At 32.2% G+C, this 15,002-nt stretch overlaps 1 protein-coding gene across 1 annotated transcript; it reads left to right on the forward strand.

Moving 5' to 3' along the window:
- Positions 1-11,448: 11,448 nt before the first annotated feature.
- On the forward strand, positions 11,449-12,760 carry LOC141674489 (uncharacterized). Its single transcript, XM_074481193.1, has 3 exons — positions 11,449-11,844; positions 12,077-12,267; positions 12,367-12,760. Exons 1-3 carry the CDS (start codon positions 11,449-11,451, stop codon positions 12,758-12,760), a joined length of 981 nt encoding a protein of 326 aa, XP_074337294.1.
- The last annotated feature ends 2,242 nt before the right edge of the window (positions 12,761-15,002 follow it).

Consider the following 15,002-nt stretch of genomic DNA (forward strand, 5'->3'; position numbering starts at 1 on the left):
AGCCTTACCCCAGAACATGTAGCAAGTCATAACGTGTTTCACGTATCAATGTTAAGGAAGTGTAATTCGGATGCCAGATAAATAGGGGCATATGAGCGCATAGACATGCAACCAGACGTAACCTATATGGAGCAACCAGGAAGGGTTATAGATTGAAAAAGGAACAAGTGCTTAGGAGAAGGGTTATCAAACTATTCAGAGTTTGATGGAAGAACCACAAAGTGGGAAAATTTACTTGAGAGTTAGAAAGTGTAATGCTAAGAAAGTATCCCTATTCATTTTCTATCTGATTCCGGGACGGAATCCTTTTAAGGAGGGGAGACTGTAATAACCCCAATTTTTGGAATTTTTGAAACCCTTATGAATAGTGATTTTGCTGATTATGCTGAATAAGAAAATTTTTCATGCCACACTATGTAGGGGTTCTGTTATTGATATTCTGAGATTTTATTAGTACTCTATATGGTATATAAGTGTATGGAAAGATCGTCAGAATCCAATTCCAAACACTTTGATTTTTCCCGAAAATCTACCAGATACAGAAAGAATTGAGTATAAGGTAACATAATAAAAAAGATTTAAATTCAAGGATTATAAGAGAGGATCATGAAAGGAATATAAAATATTGAGAAAGGTTTAGGGGAACCCAAGTAATAAGATCACGGGTATGATCCCTCAAACAATAAACGAGAACGAAAGTTAAGCGAACCGTATAAAAGATCAGCGGTCATTAGCCAAGTAATTAGGAGCTAATCAAAGAGGTTAGTGATGATGATGTCATCAAACCAACAAGAAGAGGACAAGTGTGGGAAGATGACATAGGAAAGTGACATAAGCATGACCAAAAAGGAAGGAAGATTGGTTGATTATAAACCACACAAAATTCACCATGGTGAAAAGGTAATAAATCAAAACAAAAGTGGATCAACCAAGCCAAAACAATTCATAAAACAAAAACACACAAGTTGACTTTCATTATTCAAGAGAAGCTCTCGGCCAAAACCAGAGCAGCAACTTCAAACTACCATATCTCCTTCAATACTCACTCAAATAGTATGTTCTATAGCTCTTTAGAAAGGTATTGAGATGGCCTACAACTCTTGTTCACAAGTCTCGTCCAAATAAGCATGCTAAGACCATCGTTTTGACATTTCTTTCAATCTGACTTTTAAAAACTTCACAACCTAACTTTGTGTTCTTGATTTCTTTGGAAAGATCAAGCTTGTAGGAGGTTAGATTAAGGCTCCCTAAGGCTTCCTAGAAACTTAAAACCTACCAAGGAAGGTATCAACTTTAAACCCTAGATTTGATTTTATGATTCTATTAAGTTTTATTGAAGCATTGTTAGTATTAAGGCTTGATCTTAGATTATAAGTAGTTTTGGTGGATTTGTATTGGTTTTGAATATTGGGTCTTTGATTGGTTGTATAAATTGGAAAATCTTGAGGTTTGGGGACTGATGTAGTAAGGTTTGGATGAGGGTTGGTTGTATTGTTGGTTGTGAGTTGAATGGTGGTTGTTTGGAGTGGTTTAAAACTTGGTAATCGCGTAAACATAGCCGTCGTAATGTCCAATTTCATACAACTGCTTGTTCTTAGTGTTCGGGACAGAGAGCTAACTATTGAATCTGTGACTTTTCCATGTTTAGTTGGATTATGTCGTAAGCTTCGTTTTGATATGTGGTTCGCTTGAATCCGATGTACGGTTTAGGAGAAACGACCGTTTTAAGTAACGGCGTTTCGCGACCGAACCATTACCCCTCGCCTTACTTTGAAACCTTGGTTAAGGACTTTAAATGACTAATTGGGGTATAAACACAATTATGTTAAGTGGATTAGGCAGTTGGTAAGGTACTCGCGAAAGAATCGCTTTAAAATTCTTAATGGTTAATTTATTAAAAATGGTGGAGCCGAGGGTACTCGAGCGACTTAAGTGAATCATTAAGCGCAAAAGCGAACGTTAGAGTTCAATTGGTTAAAGTCTAGTTTCTTAAGCGACCGGGGTTTAATTCCGACTTATGTTGTTGTTCATAGGTTATCGGACCCACTCTAAGCTTAAGTCTATCCGGGAGCACTCAGGCAAGTTTTCTACCCGTTATACTGTTGTTGTGATGTATATGTGTATATGCATGATCTTGTGATAAATGCATATTTGTTATTAGAAAATTCTTGCGATATATTGTAGCATGTGATATGGTATATATGCATACCTGTTTCGTATTCTTGATTTATATATTTGTTGGTTCAAATACTTATTCGTTGCATAATACCTATACTAGAGATAAGCGGTATTTGCGTATACCCTTAGTATAGGGGATCAAAAGGTGAACTTTTTCTAAAACCGGGAGGCGAGGCTTCCGAGTATAATATATATTTATATATATATATTGATATAGTTTTTAAAACTATTAATCGAATAAGGTTTATTCGATAGCTTTATTTTATTTAATGAATATTATTTTGAATATTCATTCTAGGGCTTATGACTTCTTTATTTTATTAAATGAATATTATTTTGAATATTCATTCGAGGGCTTATGACTTCTTTATTTTATTAAATGAATATTATTTTGAATATTCATTCGAGGACTTATGACTCCTTTTATTTTATTATTTGAATATTATTTGAATATTCATTCGAGGGCTTATGACTCCTTTATATTATTTATTGAATATTATTTGAATATTCATTCGAGGGCTTATGACTCCTTTATATTATTTATTGAATATTATTTGAATATTCATTCGAGGGCTTATGACTCATTTTATATTATTTAATGAATATTATTTGAATATTCATTTGAGGATCTATGACTCCGATTATTTGCTGAGATATATTCTTTATTTTATTAAAGAATAAGGTGTCGATAATCAAACTTATCTTTGATTATTCAAATAAAGATAGTACTTTCGTATAAGTATATCTTTGGTTATTTAATACTCATTTCAAGTATAAGTTTTAAAACTTCTACTTCAATTATTTTTATAAAGATTATTCTTTATGGGAATATTATTTAAATAATAATATTCAAATATTTTCTAATATATTGGGACTGATTTATTTCATTAAATCAGCATTACTCCAAACACTCTTTAAAGTGTTTTCGAGTCTTCAAAATTATTTTTAAAAGTTAGAGCGGATCCCAAAACTCATTTTTATATTTAAGATCTTCCTTTTAAAGGGGATTTAAATACTCGTTCAAAACTTGAGGGATCCAGCTCAGTGGTGTATTTTATATTTGCAACGAGGTTGTTGTTTTGAGAAAACATCTTGATTACTTGCCCATCGTTCGGGAAGTAAGTTCATCTATTTGAGTCGGCATAAGTAACATGGGCTCAGTGGGCGTCCATGAAAGTGTAAGTGGCTCAGTGGGAGTCCATCAAATGCGTAAGTGGCTGAGTGGCAGTCCAGCATAAGGTCCTATTACGGCCAGGGTGATGACCAGTGGGGAATTCGTCCATCTACTAGTAGAAAAGGTTACTTATTGGTATCTTTGCCTGATCAGCAAGATATCAGGTTTATGCCAAGGTTTTCTCCTTTCCAAATTCATTGGATATTGCAACTCTGTTTATAATTTTCATAACAGAGGTTTTCAAGGAGTGTATGAAATGTATATATATAGGTGTATATATATGTATCGGGATTTAATGATGTATCTCGTAACTTCATTATTTATAATGATATTCAAAGATTGAATCTATTCAAATCTTGTCTTATAGTCTCATCTATGTGATGAACTTTTGAACTGATTATAACTTGAACGGTGGTAGTTCAAGTAATATTTGGAAAAGATATAAGTATATTGGGGTATCTTGTAACTTCATATTTTCAACTTATATCTAGTTAATGATTATTTTATGCATATCAAAGATTTTCAGAAAAACGTTGAGACAAGGGTAGATATATGAGATCACCTTGCAACGATATTTTTATACAGTTATAAACTAGAACTCTGTGTATATTATGCATGGAAGAGGACTTCCAAGATTTTGAAAAGTATATATGTATATATACTGAATATTTTGCGACTTCATCGCATTAAGATATCAAACTTGGTTCATTTCTTTTGACCAAGACTTTCATGAGTACTATGAGAAGGCTCATATATTGTTAATCATTATACATATTATTTTGGTGGGCTTGCTGCTCACCCTTGCTTTCTTCTTTCATCACACAACAACAGATAGAAAAGATGAACAGGACCAAGCTCTCGATTCGCAAGCGGTTAGAAAACGTTCCGCAGTCTTCTGGAAGCGTTGATGCCGCCGTAGCTGAGGTAGGAGCTACCAATAGGCTAGGTTTTCAACTATTGATGAACCAGACTTATGTATAATATGAATTGTAATAATGGCAAGGAATATGTAAATTTATTCAGAACCTTTTTAAGGTGTAACGGTTTATAATTGTGGAATATAAGGACTTGTGTTATTTTTGAGTGTTTATCTCTGAGACTATAACTTGTGGTGTGTGTGTTTATTGTGAGGTCACAGTACAGAGTAGTTGATTATTTATTAAGATTGGGTGTTATTAAGGGAAATGGAACTCGTGACAACCCGGATCCCCGACCCCGGATTTGGGGGTGTTACAGGACTAAACACTAGTAACAAGCGTTGATCAAACTACTGGTTGATTGTTAAAATAGCAAATCAAATATATTTGTTTTTTCTAATATTTTTATTATATAACTAAAATATATAGATCTCGATATCTTTACTGTTGGATCATCCATAAATATTTTTAAAAAAATCAAAACTTTAATACCGGACTAAACGCTAGTAAGACGAACTGGTCAAACTACTTGTTGACTATTTAATTAGCAAATCGAATACATTTATTTTTTTTCTAATAATTTTATCATATGAATAAAATATATAGATCTTGACATCCGTTTGGTTGGATCATTCAAAAATATTTTAGAAAAAACCGAAGCATTTTTATGAGACTAAACACCACTTAGAAGTAATATTCAAAATAAATATTCCTTTTTCTAAAAATTTTGTCATGTCACTGAAACATATAGATCTTAACATCTGTACGGTTGGATCACTTTTAAATATTTTTAAAAAAATTGAAACATCATTATGGTACTAAAACGCTAGTAAGAAGAACTTGTCAAACTACTGGTTGACAACTAAAATAATAAACCGAATACATTTTTTTCTAATAAATTTATCAAATCAGTAAAATATATAGATCATCACATCTGTACGATTGGATCATTCATAAATACATTTCTTTTCTAAATTTTTTTTCGAGTTTCCTTTCGCTATAAAATGACTTTCCACTTTTGAAATTATATTTTATCGAAATGTTTCGATATTTATTATTTTTTTTCAAAATAATTGTAGTTTATCTAAATATAAGAGAAACACGAGAATGTAAGTATAATCAACTATATTTTTGAATTTCACTACTAAAATGAATACATCTTTATGTCTTTAGAGTTTGTTCAACAAAAATGTGACAAACGATCAATAACAAACACGAAAATGAACATTTTTCTTTGTTTATGGTTATTGCCTACCAATACTGGTAGGAATTGAAAATTTTATTTTATAGATTTATTATAAAAATATATGAGCTTAATTTTAAAAAATCCAATATTTTACATACATATTAAAAATCAATATGTCTAATCATCCGTACGGCTGGATTAGTGGAAAAAAAATTAAAATGTATAACACCTAAACAATCCATAAATTTTGAAACCTAACTCAAACTTCGAACAATTTCGCTGCTCGTTTTCTGAACGATTTTATTGTTTATAAATCTTTTTTTTCCAATGTTTTTTCCTAGTTTCCTTTCGCTATAAAATGACTTTCCACTTTTGAAGTTAGATTTTATCGAAACATTTCGATATTTTTTATATTTTTAAAAATAATTATAATTTATTTAAATATAAGAGAAACACGAGAATATAAATATAATCAACTAATATTTTTGAATTTCACTACTAAAATGAATACATCTTTATGTCTTTACAGTTTGTTCAACAAAAATGTGACAAACGATCAATAAAAAATATGAAAATGCACATTTTTCTTTGTTTTGGTCATTGCCTACCAATACTGGTAGGAATTGAACATTTTATTTTATAGATTTATTATAAAAACTTATGAGCTTAATTTTAAAAAATCCAATATTTTACATACATATCGAAAATCAATATGTCTAATTATCCGTACAGTTGGATTACTGAAAAAAATCAAAATATATAACCCCTATACAATCCATAAATTTTGATTATAAAACCTAACTCAAACTTCGAACATTTTCGCTCATTCGTTTTCTAAACGATTTTATTATTTATAAATATTTTCATTTCCAATTTTTTTTCCTAGTTTCCTTTTCATATAAAATGACTTTCCACTTTTAAAATTATATTTTATCAAAATGTTTCGATATTTATTATTTTTTCGTAATAATTATAATTTATCTAAATGTAAGAGAAACATGAGAATGTAAGTATAATCAACTATTTTCTTGAATTTCACTACTAAAATGAATACATCTTTAGGTCTTTTGAGTTTGTTCAACAAAAATGTGACAAACGATCAACAAAAAATACGAAAATGTATTTTTTTTTCTTTGTTTTTGGTCATTGCCTACCAATATTGGTAGGAATTGAACGTTTTATTTTAACAAAGTTCACTTTACCTACAATAAATAACAATGAGAAAATTTCTTCTTTTTCTTCTTACTCTTCCTTCTTTATTTTCTTCTTCTTTATTTTTTTTATCTTATCTTCAATACATTAATACCACACAATACAAAATCAAAAGGTGGTAGGTCCATTTTTAAATCTGGACATTTTTTCCTACCAAATTTGGCAGGAAACACCTTTCAGCCGACGTACCTCTTTTCCAACCAATATCGGTAGGAAAAAATCCTGAATTATTAAAAAGCTTCCAACGTCAAAAAATTATATTTATTTTATATAATACGTGGACTGCTGATATGGAGGGTGGGGTCATATCCATATAAAGATTTCATCATTTCCTACCAATATCGGTAGGTTTTAAGTTCTTACCGAATATGGTAGGAAATATCTCTAAAATGATTAATTTTAAAATGAAGTTTAATTAATTTAAAAAGGTGAGAGCTGATGACATGGATGGTGGGGTCATTTTAATATCATTTTTCGATTAAAACCTACCAATATTGGTAGGAACTGATGTTCCTATCAATATTGGTAGGTTTTAGTGCTTGCGTGTACAAGATCTGGACACCACTGGGAGCAATTCCTACCGGATTTCGACCGGGTAGGAAATATTGGAGCAATTCCTACCAGAATTCCTTGGTAGGAAAATCTTGGTAGGAAACGACCATTCCTACCAGAATTCCTTGGTAGGAAAATCTTGGTAGGAAACGGTCATTTTTCTTGTAGTGAACAAATTAACTTCTAAACAAGGCCTAAATTTATAAATCAAATTCTCAAACAACAATTTTTCGATCAAAATTGATCTTTTGTTACTGATTATTTGTACATAAATAAAAATTTTGATAAAATGTTAGAGAATATTATGAATATCTTACCCCAATTCTAAACTTATGAAAATGTTAAAAATAAATTTCTATATGTCAAAAAGTGTATATTAGAATCTTAGTTTAAACGGTGGATGACATTCTTTTTTTTAATAAAAGATAAATTTCATTAGTAAGAATTGTCACGTAGAAGAGACTCTAAGGACACATTTGAAGTACGACGTTAAGACAATTTAGAGATAAAAGTAATTTGGCTACTAAATGAACCCTAAGAAAGTGAGTAGCCTGGTCTAGAGATTAGCTCGCTCACTTTTTGTACTATGCATGGAGCAAATTAATTAAGAACAGTTGTGCGTGCCAGATATTTGTTATTCCGTCTAGAAATAAAAAAAAAACGGTCGTGAATGGAGGAGGTAGAGCTAGAAATTAGAATAATGAAATTTGACAGCATCAAAATTACGTACGTAGGTGAGGAGCACAACACCAAGTTGAGTCTCATAACCGTAGCCTGCTAGAATAGGATACATATTACTTTCCTTTCGTGGAAGTGGGAATCTTTATTAACAATCACCTCAACTTTTGACTTGCCCTTTTGGGAGTGGGAGAGGTGGAGCTTACGCATGCATCACTTCTTCATTAATTTCGAAAACGAAGTTACATTGTATAATTCTTTACTAAAATTAGAAATTTTTTTGTCTTATATATTTAACTAAAAAGATTGTGGATTATAATTTTATATTGCAGGTTGTGCATGATAAGTTGATAACATTAGGAACTGTTCACAATTTCAGTTGTAAATGCATTATTTTTTCTGGAATTAGCGTCAGTTTTTTCAAAAAAAAATAATAATATTATAAATCAGGCAAGTATCTGCTTGGATTTAGCATGTAAACTGTAACTAGAAGTGCTAGGAATTTACGATAAACAGCATCATAAACAGCATCTTGAATTGTAAGGCAAAAATGAGTCAATGACGGAAAGCAAAGGCTTGACGATAGATCCCCTCTTAATAATTTATAGTATAATTGATTGATTGATTTGATTGTGGATATATGCTGAAAATGGTATTGCTACGATCCTCTGGTGCAATATTGTTATGATTTGATGGGAAGCTAGCTCTAGCTAGCTAGAATAACATGAAATGCCGGGCTGATATCCCTTTTTAACCTGTATATATGCATTAATTTAGAAGATAGTAGTACATGAAATGATATTATTCATTACACATGGCTGCTCAGGGTAATATCCCTGGTACGGCGGGGCTATAGCCTATAGCCTAACCAGTCTTTTAAATTCTTTACTTATCTCCACAGGACTCCACTCTCCCCATTCCATACATTTCATTTTCCCACTCTTAAAGATTAGGGGTGTGCAGAAAATTGCACAAATTGCAAAAACCGTCTGCACCGCACTAATCCGTACCGCAATATGGGGTTTTTAATTTTCGTGATGCGGTTGCGATTTAAATTTTTAATAAACCGCGCGGTGCGGTGCGGTTTGTGATTTTAAATTTCTGAAATGCGGTTCAAACCGTACCGCAATATTTAATATATAAATATATATATATATATATATATATATATATTAGTTATATTTCATGATTCTATTTATTAAGTTTGATTTCATTTAACATACTAGGAGTGTTTGCTTAGTGATCATCTTATTTTTAGAGGATCAATTATTGCGTGGTCATCATCCTATTTGTGTTTCTTCAAAAATAATGAGACACATGGTACAAAGCCACCTATTTAATAGTGAACTCATTTAATTGCCGAGCCAAGCTTCTACGTTAAACTTTACAATGTCTAATTTGTATTATTGAAGAATATTGAAGACTTTGTTATATTATTCAGAAATTTAATTAATTTAAGTTTTGTATTTATTTAAAATTTTCGAACTTGTAATGTACAAATCGCAGTGAACCGCACTATACCGCACCGCATTTTTGTGGTGTGGTTTATGCGGTTTTTGAGGGTACACGGTGCGGTTGCGGTTTGGAAATTTGATCAAACCGCATGTGCGGTTTAATTTGCGGTTTGAGAAAAAAACCGCAACACACGCACCGCGCTCACCCCTAATAAAGACTGATAGTCGAATGCGCGGGCTCGTTATACTTGACGGGACTTCTATTATGGCTACAAAATTACTGTGTGAATTCCAAGTTTTAGTTAATATATGTTTGAATTCGTAAACGATAATGATATTGTGTGAATTCAAATTTTTAGTTCGGACAAGTTTGAAGTTGTAAACGATAATGACAATTCAATTTTTGATAAAAATTGCATCCAAATTTTATTTTAATTTTCGCTAACAGGTTTATAGTCAGTCAAACGAAGTCTTGACATATTACTAGCGTCGAAATGTTACATTGTGTAGGGGAACGGTTCATTTGAGTTTAATTTTATGTTTTAATTAAAACTAAAATTGGACGGATTTTTAGAATTGAAAATTGAATTCAAAATCGAAACCGACAATTCAGTTTCAATTTCAAAATTTTCAGATGATTGATTCAATTTCGAATATAAAATTATCCTAAATAAAAATAACAAATATAATTAACACACTATAAAAAATATAGAGTCCATTTGTTACTCCCAAATAAGTATTAATATTCTACGATATTAGACCATTTTGTGCTAGATCATCGGTACCAAACAAAAATTTCAATAAAGTAATACTCCCTCCGTCCCTAAAAACGTTTCTTATTTGTGTTGAACACGTTTGTAAATATACACTTTTAATTTTTAATATCTTTAATTTCGAATTAGTATTAAATATAAAAATTTCATTTTATTAAAATACTCATAAATACGAATTCAACAAGATCACTCATGATTATATTTGATCTTATAAATTAGACGTAAATTAAGAGGGTGGTATTGTATCATGATTTTTAATGACAAATTATGGGAGGATGACTTTAATGGATTTTATAGATTTTTAATGACTCTTGTTGACTTCTTAAGATTTCAAAAAAGAAATCATGACTCGTAAGACAATGACTTTTAAAAACTTTAATAGACTTTTTATTACAAATTCATGACTTTCAAATATTTTAATAGACTTTTATTAATCATAAATAACCTCTCTGAAACCCTGTGGACCTTTGCAATACCCTCTCTGATAGGGATAAATAAGTCCTGATTTTATAATTAATGGGCTGCTAGGCCCAATAAGAAGATGTATGATATTCAGACCAGAAAGGTTAAGCCTGATGGACCAAATCAGGTCTGGTGGAATAAAAAAGGCCCAAAAGCCCTGATTATTAATTAATTTCGTAATTAATTAATAAGGGAAAAAATCAGCTGTTGAGAAGAGTCCTGATAAGGATATAAATCCTTATAGATAAACCTCAAGGGGACCTAAAAGGATAAGGAATCAGTTTCCTACTATCTAGGACTCCAAAGTCCATTCTAATTATGAGACTTGCCCACCAAGTCTTCTATACCAAGTCCAATTCAAGGACCACCAACATCTATATAAGGGGTCTCACCCCACACATCAGAACTACGTTTTTTGACTTGATCCTTGGCAATCAGCAATGTACGTAGGCATCTTGTTAAGGCAGATTGAGTCACGAAACACAAGAGCAGTCAAATCGAGCTTCGAAGCTCACGTTCCTTAGTATTAAGTACAGCAATTATATATATTAGTTTTTAATCCATAACACTCTCGATCTTCTGGTATAACCCTAGTTGGGTGTATGTTCTCAAATCTGGCGACTACAAAATCGAGTACAAGGTATTATTGATGTATTATATATACTACAATAGTGTTTACTGAATCATATTTATAAACATAATCTATGCTATGTTTATATAATCTCTCTCTGTTTTGCAGCCGTTCCACTACTATAATATGTTATGTGTTTTTTATTTCACTTTGTATTTTTTGATCTAGCTTTATTAATTTGTAGAAGATCATCTATCATCACCACAATTACTTATTAAAATGAACATAAATATGGATATGGAAGACCAAGAAGAGGAAGAAAAAGAGATGGCTGAAGAGGAAGAAAGGAAAGAACAACGACAGGAAATTTTAAAAACTTTGTTGACAGTAAATGAAGAAGTGCTCCGTGTGCTGAATAAGCACATAGTAACCCTGTCTAATCAAAGCATCCCACGTTCACTAACTAGGCGACCTGTCAATTCAAGAGGATATGAATATATTCATGGTGTTTTAAATGAGGATCCCGAACACTTTCGAAAACTTTATAGGATGTATCCGCAAGTTTTTCTTAAGCTATCCAAGATTATTAGAGAAAAAACAAGTTTGAAAGATACAAGATATATATGTATCGAGGAGATGCTTGCAACTTTTCTACTTGTTGTTGGTCATAATTCTCGAAATTCTCATGTTGGTGAAACATTCAACCGTTAACATTTTAGTACTAGTCAAAATTTTAACAAAATTCTGAAAGTTTTGAATAGAATTGTCGTGGATTTTATGGTTAAACCTGGTTGTTCAACCCCAAAAAAAATCAGAGAAAGTACAAGGTTTTTTCCTTACTTTAATATTTTTTTCTTATTGGGTCATATCATTATTACTCGTATATGTGATTATATGTTTATTTTCTAAACTATTCCAGGATTGCATAGGAGCCATTGATGGCACTCATATTCCAGCTATGGTCCCCGGACATGACATAAGCAGCTACCGTAATCGTCATGGGACAATCTCACAAAATGTTTTAGCAGCTTGCAATTTCGATTTGCAATTTATATATGTTCTTAGTGGCTGGGAAGGATCTGCACACGATTCGAAATTATTAAATAACGCTATATCAAGGTCAAATGGACTTAAAGTATCACAAGGTATTTTTTTTGGTGTATTTATATTTATAAATTATATGTGTTGGTTTTTATCGTCTACTTGTATTTTAGGTAAATATTATTTGGTGGATTGTGGATTTCCAAATAGACTCCAGTTTTTAGCTCCCTTCCGTGGTGTTCGTTATCATCTTCAAGATTTTCATGGTCAAGGTCGTTATCCTGAAAATGCCAAAGAATTGTTTAATCTTCGACATGCTTCCTTGAGGAATACAGTTGAGCGATTATTTGGAATATTCAAATCACGATTTACAATTTTCAAGACGGCGCCTCCTTTTTCATTTCAAACACAAGCAGAGCTGGTTTTAGCTTGTGCAGGCTTACATAATTTTCTTCGTAAAGAATGTCGTTTAGACGAATTTCCAGTTGAAGCAGATAGTGAAACTTCAGCAACAAACCAAGAGGAGTATTTTGAACCACTTATTCATGAAACACAGGAGTAACAACGTGAAAATGCTAATGCGTGGAGAAATGATTTTGCGCATGAAATGTGGATGAATGTTGAAGATAGGCGGAGCTAGGGAATTTGAATGATTTCTTGGATTTGGGTCAGGTAGTTAGGAAGAAATGAGAGTCAGTTGTTAATGATATTTTAATTGCGATTTAACATCCTTAAAAGTGTGTTTTATTTTTTAATTATGCTGTCCTCTGTTATGTAGAGAGAAAATTGTGACAAAAGTTACATCCTTTATAAATGTGTAATGCAGATGATTCAGTATAGGTATTCTTTCAACAGGTGGTTGCTGTGAATTGTCCCTGATGACATTGCTTCTTTAATGTCTAGAGGAACAAACACGAATTATCAAACTATAACTAATTGATTTTACATTTGTATATGGTATTTTAGAGATGGTTCCATTTTGTGCCAATACAAATCTAAGCTCAACTCACAGGGACTTAAACTGTGCAGGCTTGTGGAAAGATGGTGATAACCTTTAAACGAGATACTTGATTGAAAATAATATAATCTGGCAAGTTCCAGGTGCATGGAGTCCCATTAGACGTGAGACGTCGGCTCCATACCAAATGACATATTGTCGTTATTCCTAAATATATGGGGGAAATGGTAGTATTTGGATTGAGCAGTAGCAAGTGCCTAATTGAGTTGATAGGTAGTCAAATAAATTTTCATACCTTGGTATCTTACTCTGCTGATTTTCCTGAAATATTGTATGAAATGATAGCGATTTTATCGGATAGGAAACAAGCTAAAAGCCTAAAACGGCTGTAAAATTATACCAAATGAAGAGACAGTAAAATTGGTTCACCAGTGTGGTGTTGAGTTCGATAGAGCGAAAGAAGCAGGTTTTGCAGATACTGAGAGATCATGAAACCATTAATAACAAGCACTAGGCCTACACATTTAACAAGTTTTTCTAAAAGGAAATTACAAGAAAAAGAACAGATATACTACTTATAAGTTGAGTTTTTTACTGAGATTTCTACAGTCCAAATGAACCTAGCATGAAGCAATTCATCAGAACAGACAGATGATACAATACCACCCCCTTAGATCAGGCCTGATATGATCAGAACCAGAGTTATATATGCCTCCTAATGTTATTTCAATAAAGGGAGAACCATATCAATACCAGGGAAATAAGTACAATGTTTCGACTGTTCTCAACTCTAAAACATTCAGTTTTAACCAACAAGGATATGATAATTACAGCCAGATCAATCTGCATATTGTTTGTGTACGCTTATGGCCTGAGGTTTGCAACATTAGCCGCCACATTATCTCATGTTGCACTCTTTCATGGGAGGTACTCAAAGATGAATTATTTCTTTCTGTTTGGCATACTAGCACCGTTCCCAGTTTGGATTCTCTCCAAGATATATCCAGAGAAAAAATGGATACGCCTCATAAACATGCCAATTCTGATATCAGGAGCAGGGGCAATGCCACCAGCAAGAGCTGTGAACTACATCTGTTGGTTAAGTGTGGGACTCTTCTTCAATTTTGTTGTGTACAAGAGATACAAAGCCTGGTGGGCTAGACATAACTACATTCTGTCAGCCGGATTAGATGCTGGAGTTGCATTCATGGCCATTCTTTGCTACTTTACATTGCAGGTCAGGGATATCAATGGAATGAGTTGGTGGGGTTTGGAATTAGATGATCATTGTCCTCTAGCAAGCTGTCATAATGGCCCTGGTATCAAAGTTGAGGGATGTCCTGTTTTTTAGTGACACTAAAATGAACATTGGCATCATCAGTTTGTTTCCTTGTTGTAATGTTATCATATGTATTGTACCACAAACTCTTATACATACAGAATAGAGATACAATCCAAATATCTGAACATTTCAAGCAACCATTGTCCTGATTACAGATGGAGCATTTTGAAAATACTATGACTATCTAATTACTTGTGAAATAATTCTCTGGTTGTCATTTGCAGATCGATATGGCAACAGACAAGAGCATCTGCAGTACTCATGTACCATAGCAAACCATGTACTCATTTTTAAAAAAAAAATTATTAACTACTTTCTCAGCAAAACAGATATAATCAAACCAAGTATACAAGGACACGAATAATGATAAAGCAGAATAAAGTTAAAAAACTATAAAAGATTAATCTGCAGTGATTAAGTACTAACACGGTAACAATATTAGGAATTTAGGATGCTAACTATTGATAAAGCTCTTTGAGGAATAGAGCAAGCATAATCATACTG

Source organism: Apium graveolens, chromosome 7 (assembly GCF_009905375.1).
Source record: "Apium graveolens cultivar Ventura chromosome 7, ASM990537v1, whole genome shotgun sequence".
Lineage (NCBI taxonomy): Eukaryota > Viridiplantae > Streptophyta > Magnoliopsida > Apiales > Apiaceae > Apium > Apium graveolens.